Source organism: Ursus americanus, chromosome 18 (assembly GCF_024610735.1).
Source record: "Ursus americanus isolate L20-20 chromosome 18, mUrsAme1.1.p, whole genome shotgun sequence".
Lineage (NCBI taxonomy): Eukaryota > Metazoa > Chordata > Mammalia > Carnivora > Ursidae > Ursus > Ursus americanus.
The window spans coordinates 6,950,121-6,967,897 of NC_142144.1; the positions used below are offsets into that span (position 1 = coordinate 6,950,121).

Below are 17,777 nucleotides of genomic sequence, written 5' to 3' on the forward strand. Positions count from 1 at the left end.
CAGCTGTGCAGGTCTTGAATGTCGACCACATTGCCCCTACAGAGGGCCTGGGTGCCCGTCACGCGTGCCCACAGAGAGGGACCATGGAGGCCTCCTCTGGCCCCTCGATGGTACAGGTGACAAACCGGGCCCAGAGAGAAGAAGGGCCCGGCCTGGGACCAGAAAACAAGTTGGTCACAAGGCCAGGACCAGAATCTGGGACTGTATTCCCAGCCCTGGTCTTCTCCCCTCCCTAAGCAAGGAGTACTGGGGACCAAAGGTTAGAAGCGCAGGCTGAGTCACTAAACTGAACAGCCCAGTGACAGGAGCAGGTCACTGAAACTTCCCACACGACATCTCAGCTTCTCCATCCGTAAACCCAGATGACAAGAGCACCTCGCCGGGAGGTGTGAGGACACAGTGAGACAACACACTTAAAGCTCTTGGCACAGCAAACGTCCACGGTGTTATTAAAATCATGCAGACCTCACCAGAAGGGCTGGGACACCTGGGAAGATTTTCAGCAGGGCTGTCATCTTGAAAGCAAGGCTGCTTGGGAAGGAAGGGCCGAGAAGCTGCATTCAGAAGTCGCTTTTATTGTATATCTTGCACCGTAATAATCAGAATTGCATCTGAGAGAACAGTGGGAAGCCAGCAGAGAAGTAGCCAAGACGCTTTCATGGTGAGAGGCTGACTCCAGGGGGAGCTTGGGGTGGAACAGGGGAGAGGCAGAGAGACAGAGGTCTCTGGAAAGCCATCCGTCCAGGGCTCCGGAGCTCCTGTCTGCAGGGCTGAGGGGCACAGACCCCGGCAGGGAGACAGTGCAGGGGGAGAGATTTGACTTCCCCTTTGCAGCTGGGCACCCAGGCGAGGCGCTGATGCATGCGGCCCGCAGCTCCACCCGGAGCGGCCAGGCCCGGCCCAGGAGGGCGTTCATTTGTACAGTGGGACAAAGGGCAACTCAGCTGTTGGCTGGAGCCTGCGGAGAGAGAGGTGACCTTGAGGTGCCAGTGTCACTGTTCCCGGCCTCCAGAACCGCTTCAGGAGCCTGTCCAGGGCGCACACACACCCGCTGCCACCTACCAGTTATCCGGGCTCCAGACGGTGTCCACACTCTCCATGAGGTGGAAAGTGTAGGCGTGGCGTGAGCGCTCGGAGAGGTTCTGGTCGCTCTTGTGTACCACTTCCCCATGGATTAGGATGAGGTCCCCTGGCAGGAGTGCAGCGGGACAGGAGAACACTCGGCAGGGAGGGACAAAGTCTCCTCCTCCCTTGAGTGGTTCTGCTGCCTGTTCATCCCCAGTCCCATTCAGGAAAGCTCAGGGGCCGGCAGCCTGTCCCAGGGTCGGAGGCTATGCCCTTGGTCAGAGCTTCCCCTGGGACCAAGTCCCTTCTGCTGTGACCTGTGCCCTTGGCAAGCCTTGGCAAGGACATCCCCTTCTGTGGTGTTTGCCGAACCAGGCCAAAGTGTCTGTACTGTGCCAGGCAGCTGGGACCTCGCTGTCAAAACCTGGGCCAGGGTAGGGGGAGGTGCCTGGGTGGCTCAGTGGTTAAGTATCTGCCTTCAGCTTGGGTCATGATCTCAAGGTCCTGGGATGGAGCCCCACGTTCCTTCTCCCTCTCCCTCTGTCCCTGCCCCCCTCCCCTGCTCATGCTCTGCTCTCTCTCTCTCTCAAATAAATAAAATCTTTAAAAAAAAAAAAAAAAGGCCAGGCTGGACATTAGGTTGCTGTGTTCTTTTTTTTTCTTTTTTAAGATTCTATTTATTTGACAGAGAGAGACAGCCAGCGAGAGAGGGAACACAAGCAGGGGGAGTGGGAGAGGAAGAAGCAGGCTGCCAGCGGAGGAGCCTGATGCGGGGCTCGATCCCAGAACACTGGGATCACGCCCTGAGCCGAAGGCAGACGCTTAATGACTGCGCCACCCAGGTGCCCCAGGTTGCCGGGTTCTAAAAGGAACAGCCAGCTTTCGTTCAGCATCTGCCGTGTGCCCCATCTTATAGACATCATCTATCTCACTGACCACCCCACTTTACATTTGGAAAGACTGAGGCTCAGAGAGCTCCAGTCATTTGCCCAAAAAGACAGCAGAGTCTGGATTCTAGCCTGATCCAGGAGGCCTTCCGGTTAATGGCACAGACTTCAGACTTCCCAGTGCCCATACAGCCCCACCTTCCATTCTGTGACTTCACGGCCCTCGGGGGAGCTGGGTGGACAGAGTAAGCTCAGACCCACAGGCATGGCCTTGCAGCCTGCCTCCCTGCCCTCTGCATCCCACCTACCTCTCCGCACTGGGGTGGGCACAAAGAGGCTGGCATCCCGGACAGGCTCTGATCCGAGGAAGCTGATGTCAAGCTTCGAGCCAGCATAGGTCCTGACCAGCCTTCTCGACAACCCACCTGCAGGCCAAGGTGAGCCTTTAGCCTCTCTTTTGCGGGGTCTCTCTGCCAGGGGCAGCGGGGGTGGGGGGTGGGATATGAGTGGGCGGGGTGAAACAGGTGTCCTTACTGGTATGGGAGCCAGGGATGAACCAGAGACAGCCATTCTCCAGAGTGGCATCCTCCAGAGCTATCCATAGGCCCAGCAGCCGGCCCAGGGGCTCCGTGTGCAGGAAGGTGGAGTCCTGGTGAGGGACGACTACAGCAGGCCCCACCCCCACCCCGGGGATGAGGAACCTGGCCCACCTCACCTTGGCCTTGTTCCCCTCTCCGTGGCGCTCTCAGAGCATCCCTGGGTCAGTTGGAAACCCACACATCCTGGCCTGGAGACTCAGGGCACAAGATTTCTCCTCTCAAAACTTCTGTTTCCTACACCATGAAGTGGCCTCGGCAGGAGCCCACCTCAGAGGACCCACGTGGCTGGAGGACCCACGACACAGTGTGTGAAAGTGCTTAGTACCAGGCCTGACACTAATTGCTAAAAAGTGGCTGCTATGGTTTGATCCCAGGCAGGCAACGAAAGCCACCGTCCTTCACAAGCCCCTCCAGCCACCAGAGGGTCCACCGGGCGGCGTAAGACTGGGGAGTTGAGTACGAAAGGAGAAGAGGGCACGCGACTGACCCCCATCGACACCTTCACCCCCTCCACGTGATGCTGCAGCCCAGCCAAGACGGAGGACCACTGAGGAAAGGTCTTCAGACTGTGGATGCTAGTCTCCCTTCCTTCCTGGGGAACTGTGTGTTTTCTGAGCCCCAAACTAGAAGAGGGACTTGAACAATCCAGACAGTGTCCAGAGGAAGGTGTCCTAATGGTGGGCACTCCAAAGCATTTGGAGGAGGACTGACTGAAGGAGGTAGGGGTGCTCAACTCTCCCTTCAGGAGACTGTCCTCGGGCTGAACGGTGGGGAGGAGTGGGCAGGCACAAGGAGGCCGACTTGGGCTCATGCAAAGAAGGAAAGGGCTGGCTGTGAGGGGATGAGCCCCCTGTCACGGGAGGCATTTAAGCAGAAGTAGATAATCGCCCACGAGGGAGGCTATAAAGGGTATCTGTGCATCCAGAGGGGTTTGAAATTAGATCGGCAGTTTCTCTATTCAATCAGTCTTCCAGGGAACTTGTGAAAAATACAGGTTGCAGGGTGCCTGGGTGGCTCAGTCGGTTGGGCTTCCAACTCTTGATTTCAGCTCATGATCTTGGGGTCCTGGGATTGGGCCCTGAGTGGGGCTCCGAGCTCAGCGGGAGTCTGCTTCTCTGCCTCTCTCTCTTCTTCCCTTTGCCCCTCCCCCCACTCACATGTGTACCCTCCCTCTCTCTCTCTCTCATGAATAAATCTTTTTTAAAAAAAAATACAGGTCCGCAGTTCCTTGCAGCCCTACTGACTCAAGATCTCAGGGACTGGGGCCCCAGAATCTGTATTTTTAACCAGCTAGGAGTTGCTGCCAGGCTCAAGGACCACTGTGCCCAGGGCTCCAAAATACCCTGGAACTGGCCCAATGGACAATTCCAAAAAGGAACCAAAGGTAGCTTCTCCTTCCTGCCCCGGGCTCTTGCCCACAGCACCTCAGCAAGTGCCATCCCTCCCTCCAAAGCCCCGACAACCACGAATGCCCCGGATCTCCCACTGCGGCGTTTGCTGGACCCCACAGCCTGTTCTCAGCTCACCTTCGCCACCGAAGTGAGGTTGCTGCAAGAGAGAAGGAGGGCCGGTGAGGCCAGAGGAGAGTGGGTGGGAGCAGAGGCCGCTCTGAGTCCTGTGGAATGCTCTGACCCGGCCACAGGTGTTTAAGGATTCCACCCAGCTATGGAGCACCCGCCGTGTGCCGGGCCCAAGAGGGCTGCAAAGAGAAAGAGCACCCAGGGTGCTCCAAGTCCAAGCACACGCATGCCTACCGCAAGCAAAGGCAGAAGTGAGGGGCGGCGAGAGTGGCTGGGGCCCGGGCTTGAGGTTAAGCCTCTCGGCCCCAGGATCGGGGGGGGGGGGGTCCCTCTCTTCCCAAGGGACAACTGGAAGGCTTCGTGGAGGAGGTGGCTCTGAGCTGGGCCTTGAAGCTGGGAGCAGAGCATTTCAGTGGCAAAAGAAGGGAGAAGGGAGTCCTGGAAGTCTCCTTCCCTCCTGCCACCAAATTTTACCTGAGCACCAACTAAATGCCAGGCGCCTTACCCAGAGAAGGATTTTGCACGTTCTCCTTGCGAAGTAGTAATTCTTCAGGGAAGCAGCTTTTGGCCCATCGTAAGGAGGGGCTTGGTCTGAGTACTCTGCCCATATTACAGAGGGTAAACTGAGGCCCGGGGGGGATGGGGGCTCACCTTGAAGATGTACATACTCTGCACGATCACGGGCACCTGGAAGCCCAGACTTCTGGCCAAGGCCTGGAAGGGGACCAAGTCAGACCACCAGCCCGCCCTCGCATCCGGGCCACCCCCCCCCCGCCCATACCCCTGCTCACCTGCACCTTGGGGGAGTGTGTGACACGCCTGAAGACAGGGTCATAGGCATGCAGAGCTGCAGGACAGAGGCAGGCTGATGGGCCAGCCTCCCCGCCCCCACGCATCCCTCCATGCCTGGCCCTGGGCCCCGGATACAGGCCTTGCTGTGGCTTTTCACCTACCGGTATGCATCGAGCCTTTCGCTGGTTTATAACCAAGAGATGGGCCCACTACCTTATTCTCGACCTTCCAGCCATCTGGGAATCTCATTCCAGACCTGACTCAAAGGGCCCAGAACTTGCTAGCAATCTGGGTCCTGCCATTTACTCTGTGCTGCTTCAAGTGGCCGTTTCTCTCCTGTAAGCCTCAGTTTCTCCTCTGTACCACAGAACCAGAAGACCAGCCTCTCAGGCCGCCCCAAGCCTGGATGGGCTAACACACGTGCAGCCTCAGGCCGGGGCCCAGCACCACAGACCTGATCTGCTCGTTATTATATTACAAAAGTGAGGGATGGGGGCGCCTGGGTGGCTCAGTCAGTTAAGCGTCTGCCTTCGGCCCAGGGCCTGAGCCTGGGGTCCTGGGATCGAGCCCCGCATCAGGCTCCCTGCTCAGTGGGGAGTCTGCTTCTCCCTCTCCCTCTGCCCCTCCCGCCCCTGCTCGTGCTCTCTCTCTCAAATAAATAAAATCTTTTCTTTAAAAAGTGAGGATTGGATATACTTATTGCCACTGAATTGTGTACTTCAAAATGGTTATGATGGCAAAATTTTTTTAAGGGAAGATTATACTTCGGTTTTTTGTTTTGTTTTGTTTTGCTTTTTAAGATTATTTATTTATTTATTTGACAGAGAGAGAGACAGCCAGCGAGAGAGGGAACACAAGCAGGGGGAGTGGGAGAGGAAGAAGCAGGCTTCCAGCGGAGGAACCTGATATGGGACTCGATCCCAGAACGCTGGGATCACGCCCTGAGCCGAAGGCAGACGCTTAACGACTGAGCCACCCAGACGCCCCATGATGGCAAATTTTGTATTATATGTATTTTACATATAATCTCTTTACAAAGCTCCCGTGATATAACTTTAAGTTTAGAAATGAGTGGGGCACCTGGCTGGCTCATTCGGTTGAGCATCTGACTCCGATTTTGACTCAGGTCATGATCTCAGGGTCCTCGGATCGAGCCCCCACGTCGGGCTCCACGCTCCGTGGGGAGTCCACTTGAGAGTCTCTCTGTCCCTCTCCCCCTCCCCCTGCTCACACACTCTCTCTTTCTTTCTCTAAATAAATAAATAAAATCTTAAAAAAAAATAAGCGGTCTGCAAAATAAATTATAATGTACGATCCTGGGGGGGGAAAAAAAAGAGGACATCCTAGCTTCATTTTGGGGTCTCAGAATAGGGACCAAGCCAACATGTTAGGTGCTCCTGAAGGAGGCTCCGGGAAGCAGTGGGAGCCAGGAGCCCCCATGCCTGAGGCCTGGATCGTCTGCATGGGCGGCTCGGGTGGTCCCTCTTCCCGGTGCTGTGGTGAGCTTGTAGGAATAGCATCATAAGGCCAGAGGAGCCGGCCCAGAAGGGGAGCTGAAGTCAGAAATGCCATGTGCTGGGCCACTAACTTACGGTGGGCCTTGGGGTAGGCCCCAAGGCTCTTCAGGCCTCAGTTTCCCTGTTTCCTTTCCTCCAGGTGCCTGCTTACCGTGGCCGATTTTATTGACGGACTTCTCCGGAGGGAACAGGAAATTTCCTGTAGCACAAGGAACAGGTCAAGGCAAAAGAGCTGGCGTCCACCCACCCCTGGGCAACTGGCCTCCGGGGCTGGGGGAGCAGCCCTGGGGGGAGATACGCCAGCCCGGCCCTTCCCACATCCCGGGGGCCCCAGCTCCGAACCTTTCTCGTCGAAAACATCTTTCTCAAAGAAGAATCGAATCTTGTCACCACTGTTCAAGAAATAGTCTTTGTTGCTCTCGCCCTGTGAAGAGGGGATATCAGAGCGACTGAGAGGGAATCCCAGGGTCAGGGCTGCGCCTGGCCAAGAGAGAAGAGGACCCTCATGCTTCCCATCCCCGCAGGGCTGCAGCACCCACCCCCCGGCACTTCTCGAACTCATCCACTGAGGCACAGATGGTGAACAGGAACCCCAAGTGCCTGGAAGCGTGACAGGAAGCCACAAGCATAAAATTTCTTAGAAACCTCTTAATAAGTCACAGAATTCTTATGCTCGACACGGTGTGATTCTGAACCTAGGCACCGTCACCAAACAGGCGTGCTTCCCAGGTAGCCTTGGGTCACTTGTTTTCCTGCTCGACGCCTGTTTCCTCATCTGTAAAGGGAACCCTCCTCTGGATTAGTGGAGGCTTCAGGCAGAGGCTGAATCTTACAGTAGTTGAGAGCACAGTCCGTAGAGCTAGAATACTTGGGTTCAAATCCGGAGTTGCTGTGTGACCACACCCACACTACTGAACCTCTCTGGGCTTAGTTTCCTCATAGAGTAGAGATGTGGTTGCAGGGATCCCATAGGGCGTTGGGGAGGTTATGAGCTGGCACACATGAAGCACTAGAACAGTCCTTGGAGTGCGGAAGGTGCTGCATGAGTATCTGTGTTTAGCACCATCGTTACTGCTGCCGCTTCTAAACAGAAACCAGGGCGCAGCTAAATGCTTGAGGAATATAGCCCCTTACTCACCTTTTTCTGTTTTCTTAATAACCTTTCCTTGTTAATTTTAACATCATGTTTTACGTTTCTTTTTTTTTTTAAGATTTATTTCTTTTCTTTAGAGAGAGACAGGCGCGCTGGGGGAGGAAGGGCAGAGGGAGAGGGAGAGAAAATCTCAAGCAGACTCCCCGCCGAGCGCAGAGCCCGACATGGGGCTCGATCGCACAACCCTGAGATCACGACCTGAGACGAAACCAAGAGTTGAACGCTTAACTGACTGCGCCACTCAGGTGCCCCCACGGTTCACATTTCTTGGTGTCATATGAAAATGACGCTTCAGGAAGATGCCCGATGTTTTCCCTGTGGTTTCCCTTGGCCACCGTTGTGTAGATCTCCCTACCTCCCTCTGCGGTTGCACGGCTGGAGCTGACGGCGCCGACCCTTGGGATTCTCCAGGTGGCCCAGCCCCCCTCACCCCTGCCCCCGCTCCCTCACACGTGCACACCTGCTCTCACGTGTGCCTGCGGGTTCCGTGGTGACCTGCTGGGCCCTTTCACAGCGCCTCCCACTGAAAACTACACGTTTGTTTTCCAACGTTCACAGCTGTTCTGTATCAGGATTAGGGTGAGGGAAACGGAAGCATAACTGATAAATAATACTATTAAAGATGACGAAGCTAGGGACGCCTGGGGGGCTCAGTTGGTTCAGCGTCCGACTCTTGATCTCAGCTCAGGTCTTGATCTCAGGGTTGTGAGTTCAAGCCCCACGTGCGACTCTACGCTGGGCACGGAACCTACTTAGAAAATAATCATAATCATCACCATCATCATCATTACAGATAATGAAGCTGAACATGTCAAAGATTCTCCTTGACTCCTTAACTCACAAGGGAACCAGTAAGATGTTCAAAGAAGTCCAAGAACTGTGCACAGATAGGCTGTAACAAATGCTGAAATGAATTTGCAGATGGATGGGACACGGATTGATCGCCAGGTGATAACTGCATTCTGCTGGACTCACTTCATACCCATTTCTGTGGACATTATTATCAGTTCTTTTTTAAATTTTTTTTTTTTTATTTTTAAGTGATGTCTACACCCAACGTGGGGCTCGAACTCACAACCCCAACATCCAGAGTCGCAAGCTCTGTCGATTGAGCCACCCTGTTATTATCAGTTCTATACAACTTACACAGTTGGAAAATAATTCAAAGTAAGCTGGAAGGGAGAACTGGATGGGACACCCACTGATCTTTTTCCTTTTTTTTTTTTTTAAGATTTTATTTATTTATTTATTTATTTATTTATTTATTTATTTGAGAGAGCACGTGCTGTGCACACATGCCCATGGGTGGGGGGAGGGAGAGAGGGAGAGGGGCAAGCGGACTCCCCACTGAGCAGGGAGCCTGATACAGGGCTCCATCCCAGGACCCTGAGATCAGGACCTGAGCGGAGGTCAGATGCGTAACTGACTGAGCCACCCAGGCACCCCTGGTCTTTTTCCTTTTAATACCCACTTCAAAGTCTTAGTATCATGGTGAGTATTTAGGGTTTACCAAATACCAGGCACTGTGCAGAGCTCTTTGCAAGCATTATAAACCAAGAGACATACACTTTATTCTCCCATCCTCCCACCAATCCTTCACTGGTCTCTGGAACATTCTCAGAAGGCAGCTTGGAGGGCACAAGATTTGCCCCCTCATTCCTTGGGAACTTGAGTGACGTTTCTCTAGGCACTCAAGGACCCCCATCTCTGCTGTCCCCACCTAGAAGGCGGGGGTGAGGCCAAATGAAACCCACTCTTTGGAGGAAATTATTCTCTAATCCTCAGTCCTACTGAAGTGCCCCAGCCGCGCTCTCTGGGTTCCCAGGCTTCGGGCCATTGTAATTCCCTTTGTGCCCACCAGATGGCAGGAGCTCCTCAGCAAGAAGGAGCCGCGTTAATGGGCGGGGACCGCAGCTTTGGCTCCAGGGCCACACCGCAGACAGGCTCTTTTTTTCTTTTCTTTTCTTTTCTTTTCTTTTCTTTTCTTTTCTTTTCTTTTCTTTTCTTTTCTTTTCTTTTCTTTTCTTTTCTTTTCTTTTCTTTTCTTTTCGTTTCTTTTCGTTTCTTTTCGTTTCTTTTCGTTTCTTTTCGTTTCTTTTCGTTTCTTTTCTTTCTCTCTCTTTCTCTCTCTCTCTCTCTTTTTTAAGATTGTATTTATTTATCTGAGACAGAGAGCGAAAGCGAGAGAGATCACAGGGAGAGGAAGAAGCAGACTCCCTGCTGAGCAGGGAGCCCGATGCAGGGCTGGATCCCAGAACCCTGGGATCATGAGTTCTGGGATCATGACCTGAGCTGAAGGCAGACTGAGCCACCCAGGCGCCCCCACAGACAGGCTCCTGAAGGGTTAAGTGAACTGTGTGGGAGAACCTCGAGTCTCAACTTACCCTATGTCAAACTGTATTGAGTCCTATTAAGTCACGAGGGGTGGGGGTGGAAAAGCTGAGTTTCCAGTCTCACTGGGGGATAAGGCTGACACAGGGGGGGTCCATCAGAATCACTTGGCTCATTCTGGGTTGCTGGCCACAGAGGAGGCCCTTGTGGCAGGAGAACAACTGAGGAAGTACAGTAGAGCAGTGAACAGTCGATCTGGGTTCAAATCCTCATTCTACCCATTACTAACCACGTGGTGTGGGGCAAGTGAGCCAGGCCTCATTCCCCCCACCCCCAATAACACCAACCTTATAAATCCGTAGTGGGGAGTGAGGGAAATATGCAGATAAGGCACTTAGCCCGGCACAGGGAGTGCTCAGGGCCTGATTTGTTATCAGAACGAGCCCATGAGCCTTGGGGCCCTCCCTTCCAGGCTGCTGCTCCGGCTGGGGACTGAGTGCCCCCATCAAAGACCAGATCCCATTCTCACCTGCCCCAGACACTTACTTTGGGTCTCAGCTGCTCATCTTCCCGGGTGGAAAATTCTATGCGGCAGTGGATAGGGACATCCATGTCAGCCACTAGCTCCCCAATCCTCTGTTGCATGGCGACACACTCATCTGCAGATAAAAATCCTTCCAGTACCAGGAATCCATCCTCCTGAAACTGAAGGCAAGAAGTAAACTCAGGCTTCCCCTTCCCAAACGCTCTCTGTGAGGACTGACCTGACCCCTCCCTAAAACCCAAAGCTGTGTGAGGGCAGGACCAAGTGTCCTGTTCATTGCTCTGTCTCCCCCTGCACCGACACCCCCACCCCAGCCATGGTGTCTGGAACCCAGTGAGGAGCAGCCAGTATTGGTTGCTTGAATGAAGGGAGGAGGAAGGGGAGGTGTCCCCCCCCACCCCCGTCCTTCCCCTCCAATGGGCTTGGGTCACATGGGGATACAACCTCATTCATTTATTCGGCTAGAATTTTATTGAGCACCTACTGTGTGCCAGCATGGTTTTAGGAGCTAGAGTGACAGTAGTGAGGAAGCCTGCCGTCCTGGAACTTACAGTCTAGCAACAGAGGCGGACATCAAAGAAACCAGTGTGCAGGGAAACCTGCTCTCACCAGCCGCTGTGTGCAAGGAGGGAGAGGGCAGATTCAAGAGCAGAGGTGTTTAATGTAAACCAGATGGGGGGAAGAGGAGTCTCAGGGCAGCAGCTCTGAGGAGGTGGCACTTAAAGGGGACCAGCAGGGGCGTCTAGGTGGCTCACTCAGTTAAGTGGCTGCCTTTGGTCTGGTTATGATATCTAGGTCCCGGGATCGAGCCCCACATTGGGCTCCCTGCTCAGCGGGGAGTCTGCTTTTCCCTCTCCCTCTGCCCCTCCCCCTGCTCATGTGCTCTCTCTCTCATAAATAAATATAATCTTTAAAAAGAAAAAAGAAAGGAGACCGGCAGGATAATGGGCGTTGGAGAGACAAGGATGAACATTCCAGATCAAGGGAGCAGGATGTGTGAAGTCCCCGAGCATGGGAGGGACACAAGGAATTGGGGCCAGATGGAGCAAAGTGAGGGTGGGGGCAGAAGGGAAGCAGGAAGGTAGGGGGTGCAGGCCAGGCAAGGAGGTGGGCTTTGTCCTGAATGCAGTGGACAGCCAGGGGGTGGCGGGAGGTTAAAACAGTGAGCTTATTCTGATTTGCCTCCAGACCTCTTATTCCGTAGCTATTGAGAGGAGTAAGGAGAGAAAGAACATCTACGTGTTTGCTTGCAGACCATTATAAAATCTTAGTGTTGAAAGTCACCTCTTGAACCCACTGTGAAGTATCCGATTTCCAATTACGAACCCTCCCCCCATTCCCTCCCTCACTCCCCCATGGATGCCCAGTTCTGGCTCCCACGTGTGGGAAGTTGGGACATTCATGCCCACCCCGCGGGCCATTTGGTCTCTGGACCGCTCTGGGTGATAGATACTTAACCTCCGGGCGCCTGGGTGGCTCAGTCGGGGGGGCATCTGCCTTCGGCTCAGGTCATGATCTTGGGGTCCTGGGATCGAGCCCTGCGTCAGGCTCCCTGCTCATCGGGGAGTCTTCTTCTCCCTCTCCCTTTGCCCTTCTCCCTGCTTCTGCTCGCTCTTTCTAATAAATAAATAAATAAAATCTTTTTTAAAAAATGATACTTAATCCTCACATCAGTGTCAAGTTGAACACTTCCTCCTTGGGAACTGGGTCATCCACAGCAAACCGTATGTACGCGTGACCCAGCAGACACACTTCAGGAGAGAGCTTGTTGAGGTAAGAAGTTGGGGGCTTAGCAAATGGGAGAGCAAAGACGTATTAATGGGGGTATTCACTGAGGCTAGTTGAACAAGAGCAATAAATCAGAAACAGCCTAAATGCTCAGCTCGAGGAGAGTCATTCAACAAAGCATGTTTTATCTATCTGGAACACACACAGCTGATAAAAAAAATCATGTGGTAGAAAAATACTTACTGACATGGGCATATGTGCCTGATATACAGTGAGATGGAAAAAAAAAAAAAAAGCTGAACACAGATGAGTATTTTAGCCATTGTGAGATCTTGGGCGACCCCCTTCTCCTCTTCGGCCCTCAGACCGTCAAGTCGGAGGCACAGTAGTGCGTCCTTTATACCACGGTGGGCAAGCACGACAAGAAGGCCACAGCAACTTCTTTCATGACACATCTCCAAAGGCAAGAGAAACAAAAGAAAAAATGAACTTGTGGGACTTCATCAAGATAAAAAGCTTCTGCACAGCCAAGGAAACAGTCAAAAAAACAAAGAGGCAGCCCACGGAATGGGAGAAGATATTTGCAAATGACACTACAGATAAAAGACTGGTATCCAAGATCTACAAAGAACTTCTCAAACTCAATACATGAGAAACAAACAATCAAATCAAAAAATGGGCAGAAGATATGAACAGATACTTTTCCAAAGAAGACATACAAATGGCTAACAGACACATGAAAAAATGTTCAAAATCATTAGCTATCAGGGAAATTCAAATCAAAATCACCTTACACCAGTTAGAATGGCAAAAATTGACAAGAAACAACAAATGTTGGAGAGAATGTGGAGAAAGGGGACCCCTCTTACACTGTTGGTGGGAATGCAAGTTGGTACAGCCACTTTGGAAAACAGTGTGGAGGTCCCTTAAAAATAGAGCTACCCTATGATCCAGCAATTGCACTCCTGGGTATTTACCCCAAACATACGGACGTAGTGAAGAGAAGGGCCATATGCACCCCAATGTTCATAGCAGCTTTGTCCACAATAGCTAAATTGTGGAAGGAGCCGAGATGCCCTTCAACAGATGACTGGATTAAGAAGATGTGGTCCATATGTACAACGGAATATTACTCAGCCATCAGAAAGAACGATTACCCAACATTTGCAGCAACATGGACGAGACTGGAGGAGATTATGCTAAGTGAAATAAGTCAAGCAGAGAAAGACAATTATCATATGGTTTCACTCATTTATGGAACATAAGAAATAGCAGGGAATCGGTAGGAGAACGAAGGGAAGAATGAACGGGGGGTTAAACAGAAGGGGGAATGAACCACGAGAGACTATGGACTCTGGGAAACAAACTGAGGGTTTCAGAGGGGAGCAGCATGGGGGATTGGGCTAGACCGGTGATGGGTAGTAAGGAGGGCACATATTGCATGGAGCACTGGGTGTTATACGCAAACAATGAATCATGGAACATTACATCAAAAACTAAGGGTGTACTGTATGGTGACTAACATAACATAATAAAAAATTAAAATTAAAAAAAAAAGAAGTAGCTATTATGATCGCCTTTTAAAGATTCTAGGGCTGTCTACCAAAATGCTGGCTCGGGGTAGGAAATTATGGGTGGTTTTTCATTTTCTTCTTTGAGATTTTCTGTGTTTTTCAGCATTTCCTTCTTGTCATCAGGAACAAACAAGGGTCACGTTTTTTAAGTCTGTATCGCTCTAATTCCAAGCGTTAGCCTTTTGTGTTTGACCGCAGGTGGACCGGGCTACCCTCCCCGGGCTGGGGGGGGGGTGGGGGCGGCGCGGGGCAGTCCGCCTCCTTTGACCCTGCCCCCACCCCGGGCCAAGGCTCCCCGCCCGCGTTCCCCCCTCCTTCCCTTTTCGCTCTCAGGGCCCACTTCTGGGCCCGGACTGGCTGATCTTTACTCTCTCTCTCTCTTTTTTTTTTTTTAAGATTTTACGTATTTATTTGAGAAAGAGCACGAGTGCGCCAGACCAGGAGCAGGGCGGGGAGGCAGAGGCAGACGGAGAGGGAGAAGCAGGCTCCCCGCTGAGCAGGAAGCCCCATGCGGGGCTCCATTCCAGGACCCCCCCCCCCCCCAGATCATGAGCCGAGCCAAAGGGAGATCCTCAACCGACTGAGCCACCCAGGCGCCCCTGATCCTTACCCTTTATTCTGGTTTCTGTCACATATACACATTCCCACCTCACCCCGCACCTGTGGCCCTGACGGCCCCCTGGCTGCGTGTGCCGAAGTTAGGGGTCCTGGTTGGACACTGACCACTGTGGATTTCAGTTTCCTCTTCTGAAAAACGGCAGGGGGTGGGGTTGAGTTCCCAGGGTCTACTAGAGGTCCCGAGGGACCCCCAACTCTTACCTGACCCTCTCGGACCCCCACCCCACATGGCCCTACCTTCTGGAGCTGCGAGGGGCTCGGGCAGGCCATGAGGAGAGGCTCTGGGTGCGGCGCTGCTGGAGGCGGGGAGGAGAAAGTACAAATTACGGTAGGAAGTTCAAGTTCAAGTTTGCAAGTTGGGGGGGCAGAGTAGCTGGGAGCCTGGGAGGCCCAGGAGGACTTAACCCTTGCCTACCTGGAGGAAACCCAATCCCAGCCCCCAACCCCCCCCCCCCAAACACACACACCAGCCTGAACAACCCGGCCCCCCTTAACTTCTGTGCCTGGATGTGGCCTTGCCTATGACCCAGCTCAATCCCCTGGGTCCATCCCCCCAGTTAATCTAGGATTAGCCCTTTCCAATCTCCTTCATGGTTTTTAATGGCTCCCTCCCAGTTGCTTTGCAGAAACCACCCCCTTCTGGCTGCGTACCAGGTGCCTTGAAATTGTATTCCAGGAGTGTCAGAGCAACGGAAGATGGGTAGGCGGGAGGACCTGAGTCCCAGTCCAGGCACCATAACTCACTGTGACCTCTGACGAATGTCAGCCCCTGTTTTTTAGTCTATGTACTGCTGAAGCAAGCACAGATGACAGCCTGTCTGGACTTCACGCATGGATTAGGAAGTCCCCAGGCCACCAGCATCAACATGGGGTGGGGGGATACAGCGTGGGCCTGGGGGCCTTGCACATCAGACCGGTCAGACTGGCCAAGTGGCTTTGCATTCCAAAGGTGGAAAAGGTCCTCAGAGAATTGTCTGGGCCCTTCAGCTCTCATCCCCTGAAACTCTGTCAGTCTTGGGAGGGTCAGGGGAAGATGGAGGGAGCACCCTACAGCTCTAGAGGAAGACAGCAAGCAGATAAAGGGAAATCTTAGAAAGGGGAAGGGGCTAGGGGTACCTAGTTGGCTCACTTGGAAGAGCATGTGACTTGATCTCTGGGTCCTGAGTTCAAACCCCATGTTGGGTGCAGAGATTACCTAAATTAGTAAATCTAAAAAAAAAAAAAGAAAAGAAAAAGAAAGAAAAGAAAAGCAAAAGAGGAAGGGGATAGAGTTGGGGGCCTGGGTCTCCAGAATGAGGGAGGGAGAAACCCTCGTTCCTGTTCCCCACCCCCACCCCCTGCCCAAGATGTTGGGTGTCTCAAATCCAGCTGGCACAGTGGACGCCACCAGCCAGGATAGCAGCCACCGGCCCTGCTCGGCAGCTAACAGGGCCATTCTGGCTGGAGCTCCTGAAGACTGGCCACTGGCCTTCCCTGAAATGGTATTTTTCTGAATGGTGAAGGGACAGACTGTCTTGGGACTGAGCATGGGGACATGAGCTCAGCCTTCAGGAGCCTTGGCCCCAAGTCGTGTTTTCTGGGCCACCGCACTGGGAGTGACTGCTTGGTGCCGATTCCTGAGATCCAGGGAGAGGGGCAGCCAGGCTCCTGAGAATGGAGAAGAGGTTCTGAGGAGTTCGGCTGGGTGAGGAGGGCAGGCAGAGAGCAAACCGTGCAGGAAATACAGTGAGACTCAGCGCCCCTGAGGCAAGGCTCATTCCCAGCTGTCCTGGCCCCATCTGATGCAGTTACCCACTAAATACAGGGACACCAACCATGTGTCAGGGGCACAGCGAGGGTCCCATCATGCTGGGCTAGCAGCTCCCCTGGGAACCCCCACCAAGGACTTGTAGTGGAGGCTTACTGAGGCAGACTGGGTTTGAGTCCAGGCCTGGGTTTTGCTTTCCCCATCTGTAGTTTGGGGATAACCCCTCATAAGGAGAAAGAGGCATGCTTTACTGCCAATAAAGAGCTTGGCACGGGGCCCAGCACTTACTAAAAGTGCCTATCAGCTGTTCACCAGAAGTTAGCTGGGGCTGTTCTGGGTGAAATCTAAGTGTATTTTGATTTTTGAACTTACCCATTTTCCAAACTGCTATTGTCATCAGTGGAAAGACTATACCCCTGAGGTTTGGGGTGGACAGTCCTGGGATGGGAGGGGGAGGGAGTGAGCCTCCAAGATTTGTTCATTCATTCTGCTCAGGCTTTGGGAGGTGGGTTTTTTTTTTTTTTCCCCAAAAGCTAACCAGCTCCACTTCCTGGTGGGCAGCCCCAAGACTGGGTGGGTGAAGTGGGAGTTGGTAGGGAGGTACCACCAGACAGGAGGGGAGGACCTCCACTGTGGAGACACAGGAGGGTCTCAGAGGGATCACGGCCCTGAGGTCACCTGGAGGGGTCACAGTCCCATGGAGGGAGGAAGGACAGACTCTGGCCTGTTCCAGAGTGGGTGCCCAAGCAGCAGCTAAGGCCTATTCGCTAAGGCCGAGGTCAGAGACAATGGCCTTTCTTCTTCACCCCCTGCCCCTGGGTGCCCATGTCAGCCCAGCGCAAACCTCACTGGTCCAGGAGGAGGGTATCAGTTACTGGGCACTAAAAGCCAACTCCACCTGCCACATGATCATGAAGCAAGCCTCAGAACACTCCTGCAAGGTTGCCAGTGCTGCCTGATGTTACAAACGAGGGAACTGCGGCCCCACATCAAATAAACGGCAGAGCTCCGATCTGAAGGCAGGTCCGCCTGTATCCCTAAGCCTCTGCCCTTGACCCCAGCAGGCTCCCAAAGGGGCTGGGAGCCAGCTCCCCCACGGTGACTCTCAGCCCCACCTCTGCGGAGCCCGGGGGAATGGCTGTCGGGAATCACGAGGGACCTATGAGAGCACGGAGTGGAAATGCCCATTGCACAGATGGGGATATGGAGACTGTGGGAGGGAAGGGGTCGGCCCGGCTTCATGCAGGGAATTACAGAGCTGGGACAAGAGTGGAGACTACTGGCTCCCATCCCAGTGTCCTCCTCCCCACCCCAGGCCCCCCACCCCAATCAAAGCTCATGAAGGCCCAAACCACAGGTGACCAGACCCCCTGGCCCAGGCCACGCGTGACACATAGCAGGCGCTCTGTCCAGCCCATGCCCAGTAGCGGCCTCCAAGGGGCAGGAGGGGGCAGTGAACTACCTTCTAGGGGCTCATCGGTGGCCATTCAACAAATTAGTCCACGGGGCCCAGTGGGACTCAGAGAGCTGAAGGAAGGGTCTCCCCCCACGACATGGAGACCTCCAAAGGCTACTTCCTGTTACAGATTTATTTGATATTTGAACGGAGTCTACAAGTTCAGACCCTCATGTAACGGATTGCTTCATGGTTGTCAAAGGCTAGTGTGCGTTATTTCTGAGGATTACACCCGCTGACGTGATG

At 53.4% G+C, this 17,777-nt stretch overlaps 1 protein-coding gene across 9 annotated transcripts; it reads right to left on the reverse strand.

The window, feature by feature from the left end:
* Positions 1–555: 555 nt before the first annotated feature.
* On the reverse strand, positions 556–14,724 carry PHYHD1 (phytanoyl-CoA dioxygenase domain containing 1). Of its 9 annotated transcripts, none has more exons than XM_087869284.1 (12): positions 14,566–14,718; positions 14,371–14,457; positions 10,411–10,569; positions 6,723–6,804; positions 6,532–6,579; positions 4,863–4,918; positions 4,723–4,785; positions 4,078–4,099; positions 2,487–2,615; positions 2,261–2,377; positions 1,063–1,268; positions 556–958 (listed from the first exon to the last, which is right to left on the reverse strand). In XM_087869284.1, exons 1-11 carry the CDS (start codon positions 14,596–14,598, stop codon positions 1,066–1,068), a joined length of 999 nt encoding a protein of 332 aa, XP_087725410.1. In that variant the 5' UTR covers positions 14,599–14,718; the 3' UTR covers positions 556–958; positions 1,063–1,065. The 9 variants fall into 9 exon arrangements, with proteins under 9 accessions (XP_087725410.1, XP_087725411.1, XP_087725415.1 ...); XM_087869285.1 differs by having other exon boundaries at positions 1,063–1,189; positions 14,566–14,705; XM_087869289.1 differs by lacking the exon at positions 14,371–14,457 and adding an exon at positions 11,867–12,025 and having other exon boundaries at positions 10,411–10,523; positions 14,566–14,703.
* Between the last annotated feature and the right edge of the window lie 3,053 nt (positions 14,725–17,777).